The following is a 24,948-nucleotide window of genomic DNA, read 5'->3' on the forward strand; positions in this document are numbered from 1 at the left end:
TTACTATGACATACTATACTACCACATACTATACTACAACATACTTTACTTTGACATACTATACTATGACAGCATTCTTTACTATGACAAACTATACTACAACATACTTTATGACAACATACTATACGATGACATACTTTACTACCACATACTTTACTACCACATACTTTACTATGGCACCACAGACTATACTACAACATTTTACTACCACATACTATACTGTGACACCACATACTATACTATGACAAACTATACTACAACATACTTTATGACAACATACTTTACTATGACATACTGTACTATAACATACTATACTACCACATACTTTACTTTGACATACTGTACTGCGACACCACATACTATACTACAACATACTTTATGACAACATACTGTACTGCGACACCACATACTATACTACAACATACTTTATGACAACATACTTTACTATGACATACTGTACTATAACATACTATACTACAACATACTTGATGAAAGACGTTGGTCCTACAGACTGCAGTTTTTGCTGCTGTGGGATGAAACCAGGCTGGTCAGGTACTGAGGAAGATGAAGAAGCAGAAAACATGTTAATGAACTCTCCAAACAGCTGCATCAAGAAGTCCAATGGTGGTTCAGTTTCTACAAGCTGTGAGGTTGTTTCAAGACTGCAGGATTCACATGACAGCAGAGGATCCTGAAAGCTAAGAAGTCATGAGAGAACCTGCTTTTATTTTCATACAAAAGTTTTTATTTCTCTCGCTGGTCTGAGCTTCACCAACACGAACGTCTCTGATTTCATCAACAGCTTCACGGGTGTTCCTGACACGAAGAACCTGTAAAGCAGAACAAGACGACAGAACGTCAACATTCAGCAGTTTTATTCTGGTTTATTCTGGGTTGGAAAACAACCTGTGAAGGTTTGGAGACACAAACTGGGATAAAACTTTATGAGTCTGTTATGTGAGAATATTTACTGTAAAGTTTCTTCGAAGTTTTGCCAGAAAAAAACAAAGTAATTTGGCTGTTATGGATCACATACTAATTTTCCACTAGATTCATATTAGAGCTCCAACATTTAGACAATTAGCAGAAAATGGATCAGCAGCTGTTTGATTTTAGTCATTTTTGGAGCAAAAACATTTAAATTTCTGGTGTCCAGTTCATCAGATTTGATGATTTTTGACTAATTTCTTTGCTATAAACCAGGTGTCAAACATGTGGCCCACGGGCCAAAAGCAGCCCTCCAGAGGGTCCAATCCGGTCCTCAAAGTGTAAAAATTCCAGAGAAGAGATCAACTGCAGATTGTAAATTAGTAAAACTACAAATTTAAGATAATTTCTAGACCATGACAAGTTGTTTTGATCAGAAAGTAAAATACTAGATTGTTCATTGTTCTTTTGTTGTTTTGTGTCTCCTTTTTGTCACATTGTCTTGTTTCTGCTGTTTTTTGTCTTTCTCTCGTTTTTGTCCTTTTCTTTTTTGTCTCGCTTGTGTTTTTTGTCTATGTTTTTGTCATTTTGAGTCTAGCTTTGTCGTTTTGTGTCTTTTTTGTCTCACCTGTATTGTCTTTTTGTCATTTGTTTCCCGCTTTTGCCATTTTTTGTGCCGCTTGTGTCGTTTGTCCATTTTTTTTGTGGCTTTGTAACTTTTTGGTCTAATTTTTTGTCTCTGTTTTGTTTCGTGTCGTATGTCTCATTTTTCATCATTTTGCGGCTTGTTTTTGTAATATTTTGTCTTGTTTTTCGTCTTTTTTTGTCTGACTTTTGTCATTTTGATCATATAGTAAAATTCTCCATGGTTCAGTTCCAGATGACTAAATGTTGTGTTCCTTTGTAGACACTCTGTGACCTGGAAGTTGTAATGTGGAAATGATAAACTGAGGCTGAATGTTGATGAAACTGAATTTATTTTTCCTCATAAATTTCAGGTTGTTCATGATGTTAAGTTAAAAGATAATTCCTGAAACGTGAACATTTTCAGAATGTACTTTTTTGCACTAAAACAAAGGAAACATATAGGAGTTGTGTTTTTTTATAGGTTATTATTCTGTGATTTTACTGGTCCGGCCCACTTGGGCAGAATGTGGAACTAGCCTGAACTAAAACGACTTTGACTTTCCTGCTATAAACTGTGTATCTTTTAGTTTTGGACTGTTGAATACGTCACATCAGGTTGGTGGGGAGTCAGAACACAGAAAGATGATCAGTTTACTGTCATAGAGGAAGAGAGAAAACAGAAAATATTCAAATTTAAGAAGCTGCAATCAGAGAACTTTTGTTAATTTAAAATACTCTAACTTATGAATCAAATATGGAGAGATCATTACGGTAACTGATTAATCACTTAATTGTTTACTAGAATTTAACACCACACTGAATTCATGACTTTATTTTGTCATGAAATTGTGAAAATCTGGTGAGTTAGTCTATTAGTTATTTAAAGCAAAAGATTGAACTGAACACTGTATTTTCTCAATAAAAACCATAAAATTCCATTTTACTGATGTAAAATAAGGAGTAACCCGGCTGGTTTGTGACTGTGATAAATATAAGATGTAAATAAAAACTCAAAGTGAAGCTGCAGAGTTTTAATTGTGATTTCTGACACATATCAGTGCTCATAATAACATAACAAAAAATACGTTAATTTCCAGAAAAATAAATTACAGTTCATCTACTGTCGCTGCTACAGATAACAAATTAAGACGACAATTATGAGGAAAGAAAATGTGAACATAAAGTATTCTGCACTCATTGATATGTATAAAGTTCAGGAAGCTCTGAACAGATTATTTCCCTTCATGTCGACGCCTGAAGCTGCTGCTGATCGATTAGACATCAATATATCTGAAAACTCACAGCTGGAAAATGGAAGATTAGAAGCTACAGTCGGCTGACGTTCTGCTGGATCCTCTTGTTCTCTGTTAGATTCAGGTTCAATATTTAGATGTTTGGCAGCAGCTAAAGTACAAAAAACTGTTGTAAAGTTAACCGTCAAAACTAGCATTAGCCTCTTTAATAAATGACCGCTTCAAAATAAAAACCATAATGACAAAAATCAACAATTTTACATTTATCAAAATAACAAAACATGCTTTGGATTAGGAAGAATTCTAATTCACTGTTTTCAGGTTGCTCTGTTCAATTTTGTTGTAATTTTTAAAGTTATGTTAGCTTGTAATGCTAACAGAAACAGGAAGTTGACACTGGACTCTAAAATGAGCCTACTAGCTTAAAGTGGAGTTTTGTGCAGAAGGAAATAAAATGTGCTTCATAAACACGAGTTAACTGAACTGAAAAGATTTTATGGTCAACTTCACAAAACTAAATACATCTTTTCTGTACCTGAATCTGTAATTTATTGAGACATGCTAGCCTGTAATGCTAACAGACAAATGTGTGTGCAGAATGTTAGCTAAGCATAATCAAACATCTCCATCTCACTATTAACTGTGTGAACTATACGAAGCACCGATTCCTCATGTGTGCAGACGTAAATCAGACAAACTAATTTACTAAAGACGAATCTTTTCTGCATCTTAAGGTGTAATTTTTGGTGCTATGCTACCCAAAGGTGGTGATAGCGCCCACTAGCATGAATGTGCAGGACTAAATTAAAATGTTTGCAACAAACACAAGTTACCTGAATCAAACGGTAGACTTTAACGATTCCACATTTTAGTTAACAAAATTAAAAATATCTTCAAATCAGTAATTGCTGGAGCTATGCTAGCTTGTAGTGCTAATGGAGATGATGCCTGATAGCTCAAATGGAAGCTGCTCAGTGTTTAGATGTTTGAGCAGGGCTGAACTAAAACAGGCCCATTGTTTTCAGGTTGCTTTGTTCAATTTTGTTGTCATTTTCAAAGTTATGTTAGCTTGTAATGCTAACAGAACCAGGAAGTAGACAGTGGACACTAAAATGGCACCTGCTAGCTAAAATAAAGTGGAGTTTCGAGCAGAGGGAAATAAATTGTGCTTAAATAACACAAGTTAACTGAACTTAATGGCAGAATTTAAAGCTTCTACGTTGCAGTTCACAAAAAATGTCTAAAGACAAATGGAGACTAATGGAGATGACGCCTGCTAGCTGGGATGGAAGCTGCTCAATGTTAGATGTTTGAGCAGGACTGAAATAAAACAGGCTACATGTAGAAATGATCTGAAAATAGATGTTTATTTACACACAGTAACTGCAGCTAACTGAGCTAACTGAACTAGCTGACAAAGCTAGCATTAGCTTGCCACAGTTTAGATCCAAATCCTAATAAATCTTCTTTAATAATGTCATCAAAAATTACACAACCTGGAAGTCTGAACCTTGACTTTCGATGATTTAACTCCAGATATTAGTTTTGTACTTTAAAAGCTCCTCAACACTAAGAAACATCTCGTAAATCTGACCAATCCGCAGCCGTTAAATCAAACAGTTTCCATTTTTCCTTCCAGTTTTTTATTGAGAACAAGAGGATTTCACTGAACGTCGGTCTGCTGCTTTTCAGCTCAGACCCGTTTCTAGAAAATATTCAAAATCTCCACAGAGACACGAGCGTTTCAAATGTTCTCTCCATGACAACAATCATGTGGAAGACACTGTATCTGTTGCCGGGGGCGACAGGAGGTCTCCATGCCCACCAAAGTCCTGAGGTTCATCTCCATGGAGACACGCGATATCCAACATCTAGAGCATGCTGTTTAATGTGTCGCATGGATTCATTAGTGGAAGATAATGAGTTTGTTCACCTTTAAGTTTCAGAATTATGAAGAAAAACATGGAATTTATCAAATGATGGCACGTTTTAGGACTATACAGAACAGAACTGAACTTATGAGATTGAACAGAACCTGTATAGAAATGTTTTTGTACGTAGAAAAACATTTTGCTGAATACGCGCATCTGTCTCATGAATAAGTATGTTTTCATTTTGTCCAGCGTTTGACATGAACTTGTGCAGATTTTTGAAAAGCAGACAGCTGATTTCTTTAGTCCTCTCGATGCTGCAGGTTGTAATATCCACACAGATTTTGTGTTTTCAGTATTTGTGCCCATTTTTTTAAATGAAAATAACTTAACACCTTAATTATCTTAGAGCTCAATAAGCCTTGGGGTTGATCCACTGGATTTCCCCTCTTATACCAAACGCACTCCAACATTCTTGCCTGTGGTAACATTAAATTCAACATTTTTTTCCCCATTCGTGTTAATTTTTAGTGCCACAGAATTAAAATAAAACAACAGAATTAGAGTTTAATCTCCCAGTGATTGTTTTAGACACAAAAAATGTACCTCCAGTGAGCTTCAGTTGCAGGAACTTCCCCCAAACAGCTTCTTCAGCATTTCCCCCACAGCAATCAGAGTTTAAACTCCAGGAGAAAAAGTTCCAGTTTGGTCAACTTCTTAGTTTCCCCTGCAGGACTTCAGGGCTGACACTAGGTGGCACTAACACTGACAGGAAGAGGCTCTAATCAGCAGCTTGAGCCTTTCTGTTTCCATCGTGTTTAAGTGCACCAAAAAAACAGAAGTTAGTGGACTCCAGTTCTACGTAGGAAACCGAACAACAGAGGTTTGTTCTGTTTGCCTGTAAGGAGAATTTAAATTGTTGACATCTTCTAATCTTCTCCAGGTTTAACCAATCATCAGTTCCCACACTGCAGTTTTTAGGACAAATCAGAAGTACCTACCTGGTGAAAGGGCTTCCTTTTCTCCTGAAAACAGCCCTGAAAGAGGTTCTAGAAGGACGGTTCCTGCAGTGGAAAACAACTTGCAGCATGAAACGTCTCATTAGCAAAGTTTGCTGGTGCTTCTTGTAGAATTATTACAGATTGTCCTGTTTGTAGTTTTTGTCTGACAGTAATGATGGAAAGCAGAAGAAGCTTTTTGTAGCTGATGGGTTGGCGGAGTTCAGGGACTTTGTTGTTGCTTTTTGTAGAGGACGAGACTTTCAGGTTGTTTAAGGGCAGCTTCGTGTTCCGACTGCAGGAACCGTCTTCTAGAACCACTTTCATGGTGGTATTAAGAGGAAAAGAAGTTCTTTCTCCAGGGCTAGGACCTGCTGAGTGGAACTGAAAACTGTCAGGTGGGAAAACAACAAGCACCAGTTTTCAGACATTCAGGATGAAAATGTTCCGATGTAAAACTTTTGAACGGCTCTGAACAACTTGTGCAGGTCTCAAAGCTGATTAGTTAAACTTGGAGAGGACAACAGGCGCCATCAACAACACTAAACCCTCCACATCGTCAAACACAGAAAACCTCCTTTGTTCTACTTCCTGTGGAGACCTGGAGTCCGGTCCAGTTACTGCCATTGGTTGTTGTTTGGTTTTCTTGGAGTTACAATCAAAGCTGCTGGTTCCTACACTGCAGTGGAAACAAGGGAAGCTTTTAGTACCTCGTGGACTACTTTACTGGATCCTCCTGGGTCTTGGTTCTGATGCAGAAACATCTCGATACCTGGGAAAGTCCCTCAACCTCTCAGTGCATCAAATTGCTGCCAATTAGAAAATAAGTGGTTCTTTGATCGTCTACTGGTTCGGAAAGGCTACAAGCCAGATAACTGATGAGATCTGGAAGCATTTATCCATTTATAACAACGGCTACTCCACAGCTAACAGCTAACCAGGCTTTTAGCACAGAAGTGATGCTAAGCTAACGTGTGCAGCAGTCACATCTTTACTTCAGATCTTCCCTTTTTGTTCCTCTGGATCATAAACGTCCTGCGTCCTCAGATCGGTCTGTTTTACTGGTTCAGGCTGGATTTAAGCGTCCAACTCCGTGTTCATGTGTTTCAGAGGATTGTGTGAATCAGCAGCAGATCTCAGAACAGAGCTTCTCAACCTTCATCAGTTAAAGAACATCAGGCCTCAGATCTCTCTTCTTTCTTTGTTCAGTAGGAAATACTTAGTAAACTGTTGGGTGTATTTGTTCCGTTCTACTGACTTCTCAGCATGAGGCTGACGGTTGTTTGAAACATTAACATGAAATCTAAAGCAGACATTTGTGTTCCTCACAACAGAAACTGAAACTACTGAATACTTTCAATATCAATCAAAGTAACTACATCATTGAACGGTTGATTCAGTGTTTGATCTTTAAAATGTTGGACAAAAGACAAAATAACTGTCATTTAGATCAAGGTGATGTTTTAAAATGTTTTAAAGATTCAGTTCACATTTAAGAAGCTGCAACCAAAGACTTCAATAATTAATAGATGATGAAAATATTTACACCTCTGGACAATCCATTATTTCACTACATTTTTCAGCTTTTCATCAGGTCAGTGTTTTAATGTGTTCAAAATTTTGCTTTTCAACCAAATATCTTTTAGTGCTAGCTCCTAATTAGCAAACATTAGCATGCTAACAGCATCCGTGTTTTGGAAACTGATCAACTTTAAACTTAATCGACTCGCCTGTTAAAAGACCAGAGGCCTGATGCTGCAGGCTCCAGATGTTTAAGGTGGATCATCTGGAACATGGCTGCATAATTATGCTAACACAAAGTGCAAACTAAAAGAAACTGTCTGAATTTTTCTGCAGGTTGGTTTTGATCATTAAATATAAAATGTCTGTTTGGATGGAGTTCTGGTTGATGAACCTAAACCCGAATCTCTCCACGTCTTTCCATCAAAAACAAAACAAAGTTTTAGATCCCAAAGAGCTGATTTCTGCTGGGAAACACTAACGATAAGGAGCTGTGATGCTGTCAGGAGGGAAAACACCCAACCAGTACCAGAGCTGGTTCAGGAAAGTCTGTTGGACCGCAAGAAGCAAAAACCTGCAGCTGAACATGAGATCAGCACCTGTCTGGTTCACCTGAAGCTGTACAGACCACAGGCTGAAGGTTTCTGCTACAGATTTGTGTAAATGTGAGTTGGTTGGTTGGGTAGAACATTCGGAACTGGACCACCTCTAGAACCAGAACCTGTCTGGTGGGAAACTTTCATCACCAGGTGAGGATCGTTTACACCCAAACAAACGTCGTGTGACCCAACATGTGGCCCCGAACCAAAGGTTGAGAAACTCTGTTAGCTCCGTCTGCAGACGTCAGTGAGAGTCTGTGTTTGTGAGGACGCTTCAGGTTCAGGCTAGAATCAGGTTTACATAAAGTCCTCACAAACAGAGAGACATACGTGTTGTGTGTCTGTGTGTAGTTGTGTGTAGTTGTGTATTTGTGTGTTTTGGCACCGTCTGATCCTGTTTCCTTTTTTTGCATGTTGGGAAGTTCAGAGTTGACGATCATCGATGAAAGTAGTCCGAGAGTCTGTGAACACATCACCTGTCTGTGTTCATGTGTGTGTGTGTGTGTGTGTGTGTGTGTGTGTGTGTGTGTGTGTGTGTGTGTGTGTGTGTGCGTGTGCATGCAGGCATGTGCGTGTTATGACAGGACATCCAGCGTGACGGTTCCTCTCTGTTTCTTCAGGATGGCGACGGCCTGTTCATGCGTCGCTCCCTGCAGACTTTCTCCGTTCACCGTCAGGATCTGGTCGCCTCGTTTCAGACGCCCGTCTACAGCCGCCGCCCCCTGAAACACGGAACACGTTAAGGCTGCGTGTGCAGGATGACACGCATGAACTGACACTTTCCATGAAAACATCAGATAAATTTAGCTGCAAGACCAACAGAAGTCCATTCATTTATTCACTGATGTGGATTCACATCTTATTAGTCTTTAATGATTTCCTGCTGACTGTTGGTTTAAGAACAACATTGAAAGATTCCTTCTGAGTGATAACAGCAGATTACCAGCTAATTAATAAAAAACAGAGAAACATTTCTGACACATGGACACAAGAAGACGGCAGCAACTTAACTGTCTGAACCATAAAACCTGTTTAATTTTTTTAAAAAATGCAAAAATTAAAGCGTTTGTCAGCCAAAAATAATCACGACTCAAAATGAACACAAAGGAGTCACAACGTCAGAACAAACAGAAACAAAACAACCACAAAAAATGAAGAAATTCCTCAATAAAATCAATGCAGCATGGCTCAGAAACAGTAAACAGAGGAGCAAGTAGTTGGAGATCCATTCAGCATGGTGAAACATCTTTCTACAGCTGAATGAATGAATGAATGAATGAGTGAATAAATGAATGAATGAATGACCATGGTGGTAAACAGTGACTCCCACCTTGCTGAAAACGGTCTTGACGTAGATGGGCAGGTCTCCATGTGGACTCCCGAATCCTCCCACGATGCTGAAGCCGAGTCCCTCTGAGCCTTTTTCCAGAGTGATGCTCCGAGGACGAGGACCCCTGATTGGGAGGAGGAGGAAGGGGGAGGAGTCAGGCTCAGGTGAGTGTTACCTGCGTGTATGTAAATATAACCACACGTGTTCTCACTCTGGATCAGCTGTGTTTGTGTCGGTACTCGCTGAAACTCCAGAGCTGCTCGACAGACTCTCCACCTGAGAGGCGATGGCACTGATGTTGGTGTCGGCCACCACCTGAGATACAAACACACAATGAGGAGAAGGAACAAATGACAAGGGACCACAAAGACACAACGAGGAGGAGAAATAAATGACAATGAATCACAAAAAGCACAACAAGGAGGAGAAATAAACAAGGAACCACAAAGACACGAGGAGGAGAAATGAACGACAAGGAACCACAAAGACACAACATGGACGCCGTGGCACTATTTCTATAAGCTTCTGCAGTGTCACAGCATTTATTTCTGTCCAGAGTTGCATTCATTTTCTACCAAGATCTTATATTGATGATGGAAGAGTTGCACAAAGTCTTCTCCAGAACTGAAGGTTCTCAGTGGGGCTGAGGTCTGAACTCTGTGGAGGACAATCCGTTTCATGCTCCCTGATCCACTCATTCTCAATGTGAGCCCCATGAATCCTGACATCGTCATCTTGGAACATGAAGAAAACCTCCACTGATGGAAAGACCTGGTCATTCAGTATCTTCAGGCGGTCAGCCAACCTCATTGTTTGGGAACATAATGTTGCTGAACCTGACCAACCCTAGATCACAACCCTAAGCCCCACAGGCTGGTAGGCACTAGCCATGATGAGGGCATCACTTCATCTCTCCTCTTACCCTGATGCCCCCATCTTCTGGTTTATCTTCAACTCCTCTGGAATCTATACCTACCGTCAGGCATGGAGGTGGCAGTATCATCATACTATCAATTTAATTGACTCAAGTCTGAGACAGAAAGTTGTTCTGACTTGGTTCTTCAGGTTCTTGATGGCTCTAAGTCAGGACTTTGGGGAGACCAGTCTAGAACCTTCATTCTAGCCTGATGGAACCATTTCTTTACCACGTCTGATGTGTGTTTGGGCTCATTGTCTTGTTGAAACATCCAGCTGTGTCCAAGATCAACCTTCTGCTGATGGTTTTAGGTTTTCCTGAAGAACGTAGAGGTAATCCTCCTCCTTCATTGTTCCATTTACTTTATGAAAAGCTCCAGTTCCACAGAGCATGCTACTGCCACTACCATGCTTAGTGGTACGTTTGGTGTTCTTGGGGTTAAAAAAAAAGTCTACGACCTGCTTAAGACAGACTGAAACCAGTCCTCAAAAAGTCTAAAACCAGGACCAAAATCAAACATAAACTACTCCTAAAAACGTCCAAGACATTGTAAAACCAGTCCTTAAAAGGTCTGAAACCAGGATCAAAATCAAACTTAAACCAATAGAAAAAACATTCAGAACCAGTCAGAATCCAGTCTGAAACCTGTCCTAAAATCAAAAACCAGCACAAGGTCGGGACCAAAACTACACCTAATCTAGTGCCCCCTCACTCTGGAACAGGGTAAATCCAAACTCATCAGACCACATGACCTTCTTCCATTGCTCCAGAGCTCAATCCTTATGCTACATAGCAAACTGAAGCGTTTTTTTCTGATCATCCTCACTGATCAGCGGTTTTCTTAGAGCTACAGCCGTTTAGTCCCAATCCTTTGAGTTCCCTTCCATTGTGCATGTGGAAATGTTCTTTCACTATTAAACAGCTGTGAGATCTACTGTTGATGTCCTACGATCATCTAAGAGTTTGTTCCAGGAAGATGATGGTTCTCCACTATCCTTCAGGTTTTAATAATGCGTTGTACAGTTGTTAACCTGATTTTAGTAGTTTTATCTCCTTAGTTGCTTTCTTTGCTTGATGCGGACCAATAATTTCACTTCATTTTGGCTGTGTTGCTGTGTTTCAGTTGCGATGCCGTGTTGCCGTGTGTGTTGTACCTTCAGGCTGATGTTGCCGTAGCTGTTCTTCAGGATGGTGACGACTTCACTGTGAGACAAACCGTCCACTGACTGACCGTTAATACTGACCAGACGATCTCCAACCTGAAGACAGACACGTTTCCATCACAACTTTCATCTAACATTTATCTAACGTTTACAAAACCTTTACATAACCTTCATTAGCATTTATCTAACCTCAGTCTAACCTTTTCCCACCTCAACAGCTTTTATCTAGCTTTAAACTAACCTTAGTCTAACCGAACCATAATTTTATTCTCCCCACCAGAATCAAAATCTCCTCTAGATCTGAAATAGTTTCCTGGTTTTAGGTTAAACCCAGACAGAACCAGACTCTGGTCACCTTGAGTCGGTGCGTCTTGGCAGCGACTCCGTTGGCCTGGATCATGGCAATGAAGATGGGGATGTCTCCCAGAGGGCTGCCCTTCCCTCCGGCTATACTCACCCCCAGGGAGTCGGTGGCGCCCTGAGGGGGAGAGAACCAATCAGAAACAAGAGCAATAAGATGGTTCTGGATGTTATTCTGGGCATTGTTGAAGACTAATTTTGGACCTTGTTTAGGACTGGAGTTGGACTTGGTTTAAAACTGATTTTTGACAAGTTATGAGTTAGGGTTGGACTTGGTTTTAGACTGGGTTGGTCCCAAGTGAAACCAGTTTAAAACTGTGTTTGGGCTGGTTCTAGAAGTGAGTTTTTGACTGGCTTTAGGTTTTTTATTTTGAATGTTATTTAGTATTGGACTTTGACTTGGTTTAAGACTGGGTTTAAATCAGGTTTAGACTAGCTTTGGACTGGTTCTGTATGTTGTTTAGATCTGAGTTTGGACTGTGTCTGTTTACACTGTGTGTAAACGTCATATAAGATTAGGTTTGGACTTGGTTAATGATGGGCTTGGGTTGTGTAAGACTGGTTGTAGACTAGTTTTGGTTTCTGTTTTGGACTAGTTCTGGACTGGTTCTGGATGTTTTTGTGGACTGGGTTTGGACTTAGGTTAGGGACGTGTTTTTGACTGGTCTTACGGTGGTTTCAGGTGCTGTCTGGGACTGGATTTGGATACGATTTAAGCCACATTTTAGACTGGGTTCGGACTTGGTTGATGACTGATTTGGGATGTATAGGACTGGGTTTAGACTGGTTCTGGTTTCTGTTTTAGACAGGGTTTGGACTTGGCTTGGGACTGATTTAGGACTGGGTATGGATGTTGTTTAGGACTGGGCTTTGACTCAGTTTAACAATGGGTTTAAACTGAGTTTGGACTAGTTTTGGACTTGTTCTGTATGTTGTTTAGGTCTGAGTTTGGACTGGATCTGGACTCGGTTTACACTGTGTTTAGATGTTGTTTAGTATTGGGTTTGGACTTGGTTTGTGACTGGTTTGGGATGTGTAGAACTGGTTTTAGACTGGTTTTGTTTCCAGTTTTGGACTAGGTTTGGACTTGATATAAAAGTAGTTTTAACTGGGTTTGGAATAGTTCTGGACTGGTTCTGGATGTTGGACTGGGTTTGGACTTAGGTTAGGGACGTGTTATTGACTGGTGTCATAGTGATTTTAGATGCTGTCTGGGACTGGATTTTGATTCGATTTAAGCCAGGTTTGTAGACTGAGTTCGGATTTGGTTAATGACTGGTTTGAGCTGTGTAGGACTGATTTTAGACAGGTTTTTGTTCCTGTTTTAGACTGAATTTGAACTTGGCTTGGGACTGACGTAGGACTGGGTATGGATGTTGTTTAGGACTGGTTTCAGATTGGTTTAGGACTGGTTTTTGGATGTTTTTTAAAACGGTTTAGGATGCTGTTTAGGGCTTGATTTAGGTCTTGACTGAGGCCTGGTTCTGGACTGGTTTGAACTGGAGGTTTTGGCACCTGCAGTCCAGTCAGAGGGAACTTCAACCTGTCAGACTTACCCTGGTGATGTCCACAGTTCTCAGACCTCCATCGACTCCTGTAAACAGAAACACAAACTGATCAGTAGAACTGATTCCTGCTGCGATCAATAACGTCAATACCATCAGTAATCAATCACATGTCCATGCTGGTACCTGGACTGTTGGTGGAGGAGGAAGTGATGTCGCTGGAGGACTTGGTGTTGTTGAGGGGCAGGATGGGGGTGGAGCTAAAGGTGTCAGGGGATGTCGGGGTCTGAGCGAGGGGCGGAGCCAGAACACCTGAGCTGTTCCTGCTGACGTGACTCATCTGAGAGGAGCAGAAGAGTTTTATTGATCCATATTTTTGACTTTCATACAACACGTTTCATTTTTCTTTGTAAAGACGAGAAAACCTTCGAGAGGTGCTCTCAGGAGAGAAGACGTGTTTAAAGTCTTTATTTAGTCGTCAGATTACTTCAGCTTCGTTCAGGTTCAGCCTCCTTCAGTGTCCAGGTGGAAACAGGCTGTTCACACCTGCAGCAGGTGTAAATTGATCTGAGTCATGCTGGAATACAGTCAGCCTCCTTTCAACTCCCAGATGGTCACTTTTATCTTAAAATCCTTCTCTGGATAAAGATTTAACTCCTATAAACTCATCTCTGTGTATCAAAGGTTCATATTAGGAAGGCTTTTCCAGGAAAAGGATTCTGTTAAAGATGGTTTTAATCTGGGTTCAGACACTGTTTAGGACTCAGTTTAAACTTGATCCAGACCAGGTGTGACTGATCTGTTCCAGGATGGATCACAGTTGCCCTCCTCTGAACTGCTGGTGAACGTTCTACCCTAAAGTTTCGCTCTGCTCAACGATTTAACTCTTAAAAACTCATCTCTGTGTACCCAAGTTTCATATTTGGAAGGTTCTTCCAGGAAAAATAAACTATTCAAGATAGGTTTTAATGTGGGTCTGAACAGTGTTTAGGAATAAGATTGGTCTTGGACCAGTTTTAATCTGGGTTTGGAATTCATTTAGACTAGTTGTAGACTGGTTTAGGTTGAGATTAGACTTGATCCAGACCAGGTATGACTGATCTGTACCAGGAGGGATCACAGTCGCCCTCCTCTTGGTTTTTTTTTAAGAAAAGGACTCTGTGAAAGATGGTTCTATCCTGGGTTTGGATGTCCTTTAGGACTAGCTGTAGACTGGTTTAGGACTGAATTAGACTTGATCAGACCAGATAGGATTGATCTGCATCATGCTGGATCACAGTTGTTGTCCTCTGAACTTCCAGATGGTCTCTTTTGTCCTAAAGTCTGTCTCTGGGCGAAGATTTAACTCCTATAAATTCATCTCTGTGTGTCAAAGGTTCATATTTAAAAGGCTTTTCCAGGAAAAATAAACTATTCAAGACGGGTTTTAATCTGGGTTTGGACACTGTTTAGGACTAAGTCTGGACTTGGACTGGTTTTATGCTGGGTTTGGATGTCATTGAGACTAGCTGTAGACTGGTTTAGGACTAAGACTGGACTAGATCCAGACCAGGTATGATTCATCTGTACCCTGCTGGATCACAGTCTCCTCCTCTGAGCTCCCAGATGGTGAATGTTCTACCTTAAAGTTCTTCTGGTCGACGATTTAACTCTTAAAACTCCTCTCTATGTATCCAAGTTGCAAATTTAGAAGGTTTTTCCAAGAAAAGGACTCTGTTAAAGACGGTTTTATCCTGGATTTGGAGGTCCTTTAGGACTAGAACCTCCAGACCAGTCCAGAACCTCTGGACCAGGACCTCTGGACCTCCAGTGCTGAACTCACCTGACTTCCCTGTGAGTTCCGTCTGGATGAGATCCAGGAAGCAGCTTTGAGTCGACCGAGTTCCAACAGAACTGGACCCCGAACACACTGCAGGACGTGACCAGAATATTTATTGATCAGTTATCGATCAGTGGTTCTCCTGGTCTCAGTGGAAAAACAAACCTCACCTGTTACCTGACCGAGACAGGAAGTAGAAACTGCTTGGACTCTCCAGTGTAGTTTTAATATCAACACATCAACACTCCTGATCTACTGACTGACAAGATTCAAGATTCAAGAAATTTGAATCTTGAATCCCCTGATCTACTGATGAACCCTCACTGAGGTTCTGATGTTGATTCAGTTTTACATCGGTTATTTTAACTTTAATTAGATGAACTTTGTGTCACTTCCTGTTATTCGTTGTGGGTTTCCAAACAGTCGTGATAAACTGGAAAAATAAAGTTCAGTTATTACTGGTATTACTTTACTTTTACTGCAAAACAGTGCAGTACTAGTACCTTTACTGCATTTACAGTGAAGTATTAACACTTCTACTGGTTTTACTGTGTAGTATTATCACTTTTACTGCATTTATAGTGCAGTAATAGTACTTTTATTGTGTTTACGTATTATATTAGACTTTTACTGCATTTGTAGTCTTGCATTAGTACATTTAATAGATACACAATTTGGCTTTAATATTTTTACTGGGTTTATAGTGCACTATTTGTACTTAAACTGGGTTCATAGCGTGGCATAACTACTTTTATTGTGCTTACAGTGTGGCATTATTATTTTAAATGGTTTTACAGTGTGGTTTCAACTGGTTTTAACACAAGGTATCAGTACTTTTACTGTGCTTGCAGTACAATATTAGTATTTTTACTGCATTTACAGTGTGGCATCAGTACTTTTATTTGATTTACACTTTTTAATTAGTACTTTCAGTGGTTTTATAGTTTGGTATTAGTACCTTTACTGCATTTATACTTCAGTAATAGTACTTTTATTGGATTTACCTTGTGGCATTATTACATTTGTTGGCTTTACAGTGTGATATAAGTACTTTTATTTAAATTATTGTGTGTATTAGCACTTCAACTAGTTTATCCACAAGGTAGTAGTACTTTTCCTGGCTTTACAGTGCAGTGTTAGTATTTCTGTTGTGCCTACAGTGCAGCATTAGTATTTGTACTGCATTTACAGTGTAACTTTACTATTTTTATTTGATTTATTGAATTGAATTTATTGTGTGTATTAGTTCTTAACTAGTTTTACCACAAGGTATTAGTACTTTTCCTGGGTTTACAGTTAGTTATTAGCACTTTTACTGTGCTTACATTGCAGTATTAGTACTTTAACTGCATTTACAGTAAAACTTCAATACTTTTATTTGATTTACAGTTTTTAATTAGTACTTTCACTGGTTTTAAAATGTGATATTAGTACTTCCACTGTGTTTACAGTGCACTATTAGTACTTTCACTAGCTTTACAGTTTGGTATTAGTACTTTTACTGCCTTTATACTTCAGTAATAGCACTTTTACTGGATTTGCCTTGTGGTATTATTACATTTGCTGGTTTTACAGTGTGATATTAGCACTTTTATTTAATTTATTGTGTGTACTACTACTTCAACTGGTTTTACCACAAGTTATTAGTACTTTTCTTGGGTATACATTGCAGCACTAGTACTTTAACTGCATTTACATTGTAACTTTAATACTTTTATTTAATTTACAGTTTTTAAGAGTACTTTTACCAGTTTTACATTGTGGCATTAGTATTTTTACTGCCTCTACATTGTGGTATTAGTAATTTTATTGCCTCTACATTGTGGTATGAGTACTTTTACTGCCTCTACATTGTGGTATTAGTACTTCTACTGCTTCTACATTGTGGTATTAGTACTTTCACTGCCTCTACATTGTGGTATTAGTACTTCTAGTGGTTTTACAATGTGACATTAGTACTTTTACTGGTTTTACATTGTGGTACTAGTATTTCTGTACTGCGTAGTACCTTGAGGATGGCGGCTACAGCTTCCTGTGAGGAGTTTCTGGTGTCGTCTCCGTTGACCGACAGGATCTGATCGCCCTGCATCAACCGACCGTCCAGCTCAGCAGCGCCCCCTCTGACCACATCTGAGATAAACACACCACTACCACTCCTGACGCACACAAACACACACACATACACACACAAAAGACAGACAGACACACACACACACACACACACACACACACACACACAAAAGACACACAGACACACACACACACACACACACAAACACACACACACACACACAGACACACAGACAGACAGACAGACACACACACACACACACACACACAAACAAATGAACAACACACAAACACAAAAACACACAAACATAAACAGACACACACACATACAAACACACACACACACACACACACACATACAAACACACACACACACACACACACACAAAAGACACACAGACAGACACACACACACACACACAAGACACACAACACACACACACAAACACACAAAAGACACACAACACACAGACACACAAATGAACAACACACAAACACACACAAACATAAACAGCCACACACACACACACACACACAAATAGACACACAGACAGACAGATAACACAAACACACAGACACAAAAACAAACAGAGACACACACAGACAGACAACACAAACACACGCACACACACACACACACACACACACACACACACACACACACAGAGACACACAAGACACACAACACACAGACACACAACCAGACACACAGACAGATACAAACACACAAATGAACAACACACAAACACATACATAAACAGACACACACACATGCGCAAATAGACACAAACAGACACACACACACACACATGCGCAAATAGACACAAACAGACACACACACACAAATAGACACACAGACAGATAACACAAACACACAGACACATACGGACACACACAGACAGACACACAACACAAACACACAGACACACACACACAAAAGACACATGCACACACAAACAGACACACAATGTTGGACACATGAACTACATGACCAACCAGGACCTCCAACACTGTGAGACCCTAGAATAAGACATCTAATTTAAGGCGGACCTCTTCCCCACGATGCTGAGCCCCAGCCCTCTGCCGCTCCTCTTCTGCAGCTCCACCTTAAACACGTCCAGGTTCTCCTCGTCCCGGTACTGAGCCTCGTCCCTCAGAACCGTCAGTCGGACCTTCGCCGGCGTCTGACGCAGAGCAGCGATCGCCTCCTCGTGGGACGCCCCGCGGAGGTCCACGCCGTTCACCTCAACACACACATAAACACACATATATAAACACACACGAACACACCTGGATACACAGATAAACACACCCGAACACACATATATAAACACACACAAACACACCTGAACACACAGATAAACACACCTGAACACACACATAAACACAGGCACAGGTGTGCAGCAGAGTCTGTCCAGCAGGGGGAGACATCTCCTCTATAATACTGCAGTCCCTCAGAGCTGCGTCTCTATGATACAGTTTCTATTGTTCCATCACTGCAGACAGAAGTTAATCTAAGAAGCAGTAAAACCAGCAGCAGACATCAGACAAACACCCCATAATATCACAGATCCTAGTAACAGAACCAGAACATCACGATGGAGCTCATTCATCTGAGTAAATCTGCTCTATTTGTGATTGTTTTGCATCTTTTTGTGGTAGTTTTGTGTCTATTTGTGGTGGTTTTGTGTCTTTTGTGTGGTAGTAGTGCAGCTCCTTGTAGTTGTACTGCATCTGTGTGCTTGTTTTGTGTCTATTTGCGGCTGTTTCACATCTTTTTGCGATTGTTTTGTGTCTGTGGCTGTTTCGTGTCTGTGGTCATTTTGCATCTTTTTGTGGTTGTTTTGTGTGTCTTTGTGGTCATTTTGTGTCTTTTTGTGGTTGTTCTGTGTCTAATTCTGGTCATTTAGTGCCTTTTTGTAATCGTTTTGTGTCTTCATTTGCATCTTTTTTTGGTTGTTTTCTCTCTTTGTGCTGCTTTTGAGTCTCCTTGTGAAAGTTTTGCTTTTTTTGTGGGTATATTGTGTCTCTGTGGTTGTTTTATGTCTCTCTGTGTTCGTTTTGTGTTACTTTGTGGTCATTTAGTCTCTTTGCTGTTGTCGTTTTCTGTCTCTTTGTGGTAACTTTCCATGTTTATTGATGCTCAGACCCTGGCCTTGCCGTCATATGAGTTAAACTCTGATGTGTTTCTACTTCCTGTTAAAGTACTACCAGTAACCACAGTACTAGTGGTTCCAGCAGTAGTACTTGCAGTAGCAGCAGTACTACCAGCAGCAGCAGCAGCAGTCAGTACCTCTAGTATCTGGTCTCCGGCCCACAGACGTCCATCTCTGGCTGCAGCTCCTTCTTCATAGACCTCATGAATCACGATGGCGTCCTGGTAGAGAGAACAGGACAGAGTTTCTGTCATAAAGAAACAACACAAACCCACCAAACACCACAACGGATATAGAACCAGATGTTCTGTGTCTCTTTGTAGTCGATATGTGTGGTTGTTTTACGTCCCTTTGTGGTCATTTTGCATCTCTTTGTAGTCATTTTGCGTCTCTTTCTGGTCGTTTTGTGTCTCTTTGTGGTTGTTTTGTGTCTCTTTCTGGTCATTTTGTGTCTCATTGTGGTTGTTTTGTGTCTGTGGTTGTTTTGTGTCTCTTTGTGGTCATTTTGTGTCTCTTTCTGGTCATTTTGTGTCTCATTGTGGTTGTTTTGTGTCTCTTTCTGGTAAATTTGTGTCTCTTGCTTTTGTTTTTCATGTCTTGTTGTGTGTGTGTGTGTGTGTGTGTGTGTGTGTGTGTGTGTGTGTGTGTGTGTGTGTGTGTTACCAGTTGTGTGTCTCTTCCTCCCACTATGCTGAGTCCAAGCCCTGATCGTCCTTTGCAGATCTCCAGCAGCGTCTCCTGACCAGGAACCACCAGACAGCAGGACGGATCTCAGGAGGAGGAAACCAGGTTACTGTTGTGTTGTGTTAGCTCTGGTGGCAGGATGTTGCGTGTCTGTTGTGTTACCTCTGCTAGCTTGGTGCAGGTCGGGGCTGATCAGAGGAGGAGAACTTGCCGTCGTCTGTTTGCTGCTGTTTGTTCTGCAGGACTGAATGATCAGATCAAACGTATTGATCAGCTCAGTGAAGCAGCAGATCAAACACAACAGAAGGAAACTTTGTGTCGACAAAAACACACAACTGAAAAAGGCCATTGTACATCTTTTTGTAGGTGTTCAGTGTCACTTTGCAGTATTTTTGCATATTTTTGTTGCATTTTTGCATCTCTGTGGTCGTTTTGTGTCTCTGTTTTTGTTTTGTGTCTCTTTGTGGTTGTTTTGTGTCTCTTTGTGGTCATTTTGTGTCTCTCTGTGGTCATTTTGTCTCTGTGGACATTTTGCGTCTCTTTGTAGTCATTTTGTGTCTCTTTATGGTTATCTTGTGTCTCTTTGTGGTCGTCTTGTCTCTCTTTGTACTTGTTTTGTGTCTTTTTGTGGACGTTTGCGTCTGAAGTAGTTTTTTTGTCTCTGTGGACTTTTTTTGTCTCTTTGTGGTTGTTTTGTGTCTCTGCGGTTGTTTTGCGTCTCTTTGTGGTCATTCTGCGTCTCTTTGTGGTCGTTTTGTGTCTCTGTGTGGTCATTTCGTGTCTCTTTGTAGTCATTTTGTGTCTGTGGCTGTTTCTCTTTGTGGTTGTTTTGTATTTCTGTTCTCATTTTGCATCCATTTCTGGTGTTTTTGTTTCTTATTTACTCAATTTTCAGCTGAGATTTGGTTAATTTAATTTAATCCAGATGGAATCATTCGTCACACATGATTAGGTCGAGGTCTGTCTGACCGTTTAAAATCACCTAAAAAAATCTCTTTTTCTAGTTTCAGGCTGACAAATTTTGTCATTTTTATGAGGTTTTTTTATGCAGACACGATGATGACACTTGAATAAAGTCAGCTGCCGGTGTCAGAGCTGTAAAATAAACCCACTGCTGTGACTTTTTCCCAGATACAGGAACTCTAATTGTGTCGTTACCTGCAGCTCCAGTGAAGCCTTCGGAGCCTGGAACTCGTCTTCTGGAGACTCTGCAGCTTTGAGCCTCTGCAGGAGGAAACAGAGCAGGTCAAGGAGACGCCACAGTGTCCTGATTCAGTCGACAGAAAGAGGTTTCTGGGATGTTTGGACCAACTCTATTTATTACCACCTGCTGACAGGAGAAGCAGCAGTTTATCAGGAGGCTTCACTAACAGCATGGGGCTCCCTTTGCCCTCAGAGAAACCTCCTGAGACGCTGCTGCATGTCACAGCCTGAACACACGAGGTGTGATCTAAAACTGGAAATATTTAGAATGAAGTCTGGTTCTGCAGGGGGCCAGGGCGATCACACCAGGACTGAATGAAGGCTAAAACTGGGAAGATGTCTGTGTCGCCACAAAAGGACTGAAAGCATCTAAAATTGGGAAGATTGTGAATGAAATCTGGTATTACAGAAGTCTGTGCTGCTACAAAAAAACTGAGTCTAAAACTGTAAATATTTTGAATGAAGTCTGGTTCTACAGATGTCTGTGTAGCGAACTAAAGACTGAAAAACATCTAAAACTGGGACTATTTTATGGAAGTCTGGTGCTTTAGAAGTCTCTGCATTCATTCAAAGACTGAAAAAGTCAAGTCTAAAATTGGAAATATTTTGAATCAAGTCTGTTACTACAGCCGTCCATGTTGAAGGTATGAAATTATCAGTGTTTTTACTAATAGAATCACCATCCATCCGTCTGTCCGTCCGTCCGTCCCTCCATCCATCCATCCATCCATCCATCCATCCATCCATCCATCCATCCATCCATCCATCCATCCATCCATCCATCCATCCATCCATCCATCCATCCATCCATCCATCCATCCATCCATCCTCTTCCTCTTGTCTGGGGTCAGGTTGCAGAGGTAGCAGATGAAGCAGGTCATTCCAGACTTTCCTACCCCCAGCAACTCTTTCCAGCTCTTCCTGAGGATCTCAAGGCATTCCCAGGCCAGATGAGATACATAATCCCTCCAGTGGGTTCTGGGTCTACCCCGAGGTCTCCTCCCAGGGGGACGTGTTTGGAAAACCTCCATAGGAAGTCTCCCTGGAAGCATCAGAATCAGATGTCCAAACCACCTCAGCTGGTTCCTTTAGAGGTGAAGAAGCAGAGGCTCTACTCCGACTGGCCGACTGGTACCCGTCAGCTGCTTCAGGAGACCCCCAAGCAAGCCAAGCCCAAAAGGCCTCTTTCTTCAGCCTGACGGCTTCCCTCACCGCTGGTGTCCACTAGCTGGTTTTTGGGTTGCCACCACGACAGGCCCCAGTGACCTTCAGGCCACAGCTCCTAACAGCTGCTTCTGCAATGGAGGCTTCGAACATGGACCACTCAGACTCCATGCCCCAACCTCCCCTGGGATGCAAGAGAAACATTTCCGGAGGTGGGAGTTGAAAATCCCACAGACAGGGTTCTCCGCCAGATGTTCCCAGTTCATCGTCATTACATGCTTGTGTTTACCAGGTCTGTCCGACAGTTTTCCCTACCATCGGATCCAACTCACCACCACGTGGTGATCACTTGACAGCTCTGCACCTCTCTTCACCCGACTGTTCGAGACACTCTCGGCCACAGGTCTGATGATACGACTATGAAGTCAATCATCGACCTTTGGCCTTAGGTGCTCTGGTACCAGGTACACTTATGAGTAACCTTATGCTCCAACATGGTGTTTGCTATGGCCAGTCTATGACTAGCGACTCTCTCATTCTCCGGGGAGAACTCCAACAAAGCAGCACTCATCTGCAAGCTCGTGAGAATCCCCACACCCACCCGGCGCCTCTCACCCTGGGCAACTATATCTAGCTGGTATCGTTCCACCTCCCGTACCAGCTCAGGTTCCTTCCCCGCCAGTGAGATGACGTTCCACATCCCCAGAGCTGGTCTACGCCACCAGGGGTTGTGCGCCTGGACGCCCGCTCCTACCTACTGCCTGGTGGGCATAGCACCCAACCTCGATTTCCTGTCCGGTGAACGGTGGGCCCACCGGGCGGTGACCCCGTGTTACTTTGTTACTTTGCCAGGCTGTGCCCTACCGAACTCCACCGGGCCCCAATGCTCGGCCACCAGGTGCTCTCTGGCGAGCCCTCCCCCGCCCCAGATTTGGCTCCAGGGAGAGGCCCCGGTTTCCCTGGTGCGGGCGAGGTGGTGGTGTTCCTTTTCTTTGCTGTCATCAGGCTTTTCTGAACCAGTCTTGTCTGGTCTGGTCCCTCCCCCAGGACCAATTTGCTTTGGGGGACCCTACCAGGGGCTATTGCCCTGGACAACGTAGTTCCCAGGATCACAGGGACATTCAAACCCCTCCACCACGATAAGCTGGAGGGGTTTATAGAATCTGATGGAGGGAATTGAAAATTTCTCCTAAAATTGGCAAAATGTTGAATGTAGTCTGGCTTCAGAAACACTAACACTGTCTGACACCAATAAGCCTTTAAAGAAACTGAAAGTAAAATCTGCGTTTTTTTGATAAATTGATGTTTATATATGACAGACTTGTATAGTACCTGTTTATTACCTGACAGGTGAGTGTATTTACCTGATAGTTGAGTGTATAAGGAACTTTTCGGTACCTTTCTGGAGGTGTTGGCATCTTTCAGACTCTTGGGGGCGCTGTTGCTGTTGCTGTTGCTGCTGCTGTTGTTGCTTCTGTTCCTGCTGTTGAGTTCTGCTTCATCGCTCATCTCGTCCTAGAAACAGACCACAGATCAGATTTAAATCGCAGCCCCGTCACCGTCTGGTCCGTCGGCTACAGCGGGTTCAGACTCACTGGAGCATCTGAGGAGGGGTGGAGCGTCAGGCTGTCTGGGGGGCGGAGCCCGTCATGGGGTGCGGAGCCTCCAAGGACAACCGGAGACACACACTGAAACACAAACACACATTTAAATGATTGATATGAAATTAAATATCATCAAAACTGACTGGAGTTTGGTGAACAGAATATAGAAGAGTAAAAATCATCAGAATTCTTAGTGGAATTTGGTGTGAGGAAAATTAATGATTAAACTTTGCAGGTTTCTGACGAGAGTTGGAAGCATAAAATGATCAAAATTCTGAGTGGTCTATAGAGTTCTTTTACGCCTCATTGTTGTCTTGTTGCACCTCTTTGGTTATTGTATCTTTGCGGTCGTTTTGTGTCTCTTTGCGGTCGTTTTGTGTCTCTTTGCGGTCGTTTGGTGTCTCTTTGCGGTCGTTTGGTGTCTCTGCATTTGTTTTGTGTCTCTTTCTGGTCAGTTTATGTCTCTTTGTGGTTGTTTTGTGTCTCTTTGTGGTCTCTAAAAGTTTGGTTCACAGAAAATCTAAGTGTAAAATATAAAGTTTATGGACGGATCTGAATAATAACAGTGGTTATTGTCCCGTCTCTGGAATGCAAAAATGGCAAAACTTGTGTATCAAAACTTCAGATTTATCAGGTGACCTGTTGGAGTGGTTTGTTAATGTGTGTTAGAGTGTGTGTTTGTCTTAATGTGTGTTACAGTTTGTGTTGTTACCTCGGGACTGAGGACGGGAGGAGGAGGGGGAGTCGGGAAGGGAGGGACGGCCATCTGGTTAATAGCATCTTCATTTCTGCAGACAGGCAGATAGACAGACAGACAGACAGGCAGGCAGACATACAGACAGATCAGTTTCATCTCTTTAATCAGCTGCAGTACCAAACACACGTCTGTTCTTCTGTCTTTGTGAGGACCGAGCTGTAATTTATCCCTACAAAGATCAACAGAAAACTGGCTCTGGACCATCAGATGGTCCTTTGGAGGTCCGACTCAGACCGAGGAAAGACAGAAACCTCCTCACAGAGTCTCAGACTGTCGGGTTCAGAATCCCTGAAAGCGTCAGGACTGAAACTGGAGGTCCAAGTCTTCCTCCCATCAAGTGATTATTTCCATAATGAGGACTTGTTTCCCCAGAAGTTGAGCCTCCTCAGTGATGGAACACATTTAGAACATGTTGAGAACA

The 24,948-nt window shown here is 41.7% G+C and overlaps 1 protein-coding gene across 4 annotated transcripts in view; it reads right to left on the reverse strand.

Moving 5' to 3' along the window:
• Window positions 1-2,570: 2,570 nt before the first annotated feature.
• The window catches only part of patj (PATJ crumbs cell polarity complex component), a 157,946-nt gene continuing 135,568 nt past the window's right edge, over window positions 2,571-24,948 (reverse strand). For 3 of the 4 annotated variants that reach the window (XM_055004224.1, XM_055004233.1, XM_055004229.1), the window contains exons 32-48: window positions 24,483-24,558; window positions 23,762-23,854; window positions 23,565-23,681; window positions 20,958-21,023; window positions 19,962-20,043; window positions 19,779-19,885; window positions 19,253-19,336; window positions 18,010-18,203; window positions 16,898-17,045; window positions 14,893-14,979; window positions 13,257-13,410; window positions 13,122-13,159; window positions 11,561-11,683; window positions 11,197-11,301; window positions 9,338-9,441; window positions 9,127-9,250; window positions 2,571-8,518 (exon numbers count right to left, since the gene is read on the reverse strand). In XM_055004224.1, coding sequence (XP_054860199.1) covers window positions 8,372-8,518; window positions 9,127-9,250; window positions 9,338-9,441; window positions 11,197-11,301; window positions 11,561-11,683; window positions 13,122-13,159; window positions 13,257-13,410; window positions 14,893-14,979; window positions 16,898-17,045; window positions 18,010-18,203; window positions 19,253-19,336; window positions 19,779-19,885; window positions 19,962-20,043; window positions 20,958-21,023; window positions 23,565-23,681; window positions 23,762-23,854; window positions 24,483-24,558 — 1,849 coding nt within the window. In that variant the 3' untranslated portion in view covers window positions 2,571-8,371. The remainder of the gene's footprint in view (window positions 8,519-9,126; window positions 9,251-9,337; window positions 9,442-11,196; window positions 11,302-11,560; window positions 11,684-13,121; window positions 13,160-13,256; window positions 13,411-14,892; window positions 14,980-16,897; window positions 17,046-18,009; window positions 18,204-19,252; window positions 19,337-19,778; window positions 19,886-19,961; window positions 20,044-20,957; window positions 21,024-23,564; window positions 23,682-23,761; window positions 23,855-24,482; window positions 24,559-24,948) is intronic. The other variant, XM_055004234.1, reaches the window with a different exon arrangement.

Source organism: Amphiprion ocellaris, chromosome 2, assembly GCF_022539595.1.
Source record: "Amphiprion ocellaris isolate individual 3 ecotype Okinawa chromosome 2, ASM2253959v1, whole genome shotgun sequence".
Lineage (NCBI taxonomy): Eukaryota > Metazoa > Chordata > Actinopteri > Pomacentridae > Amphiprion > Amphiprion ocellaris.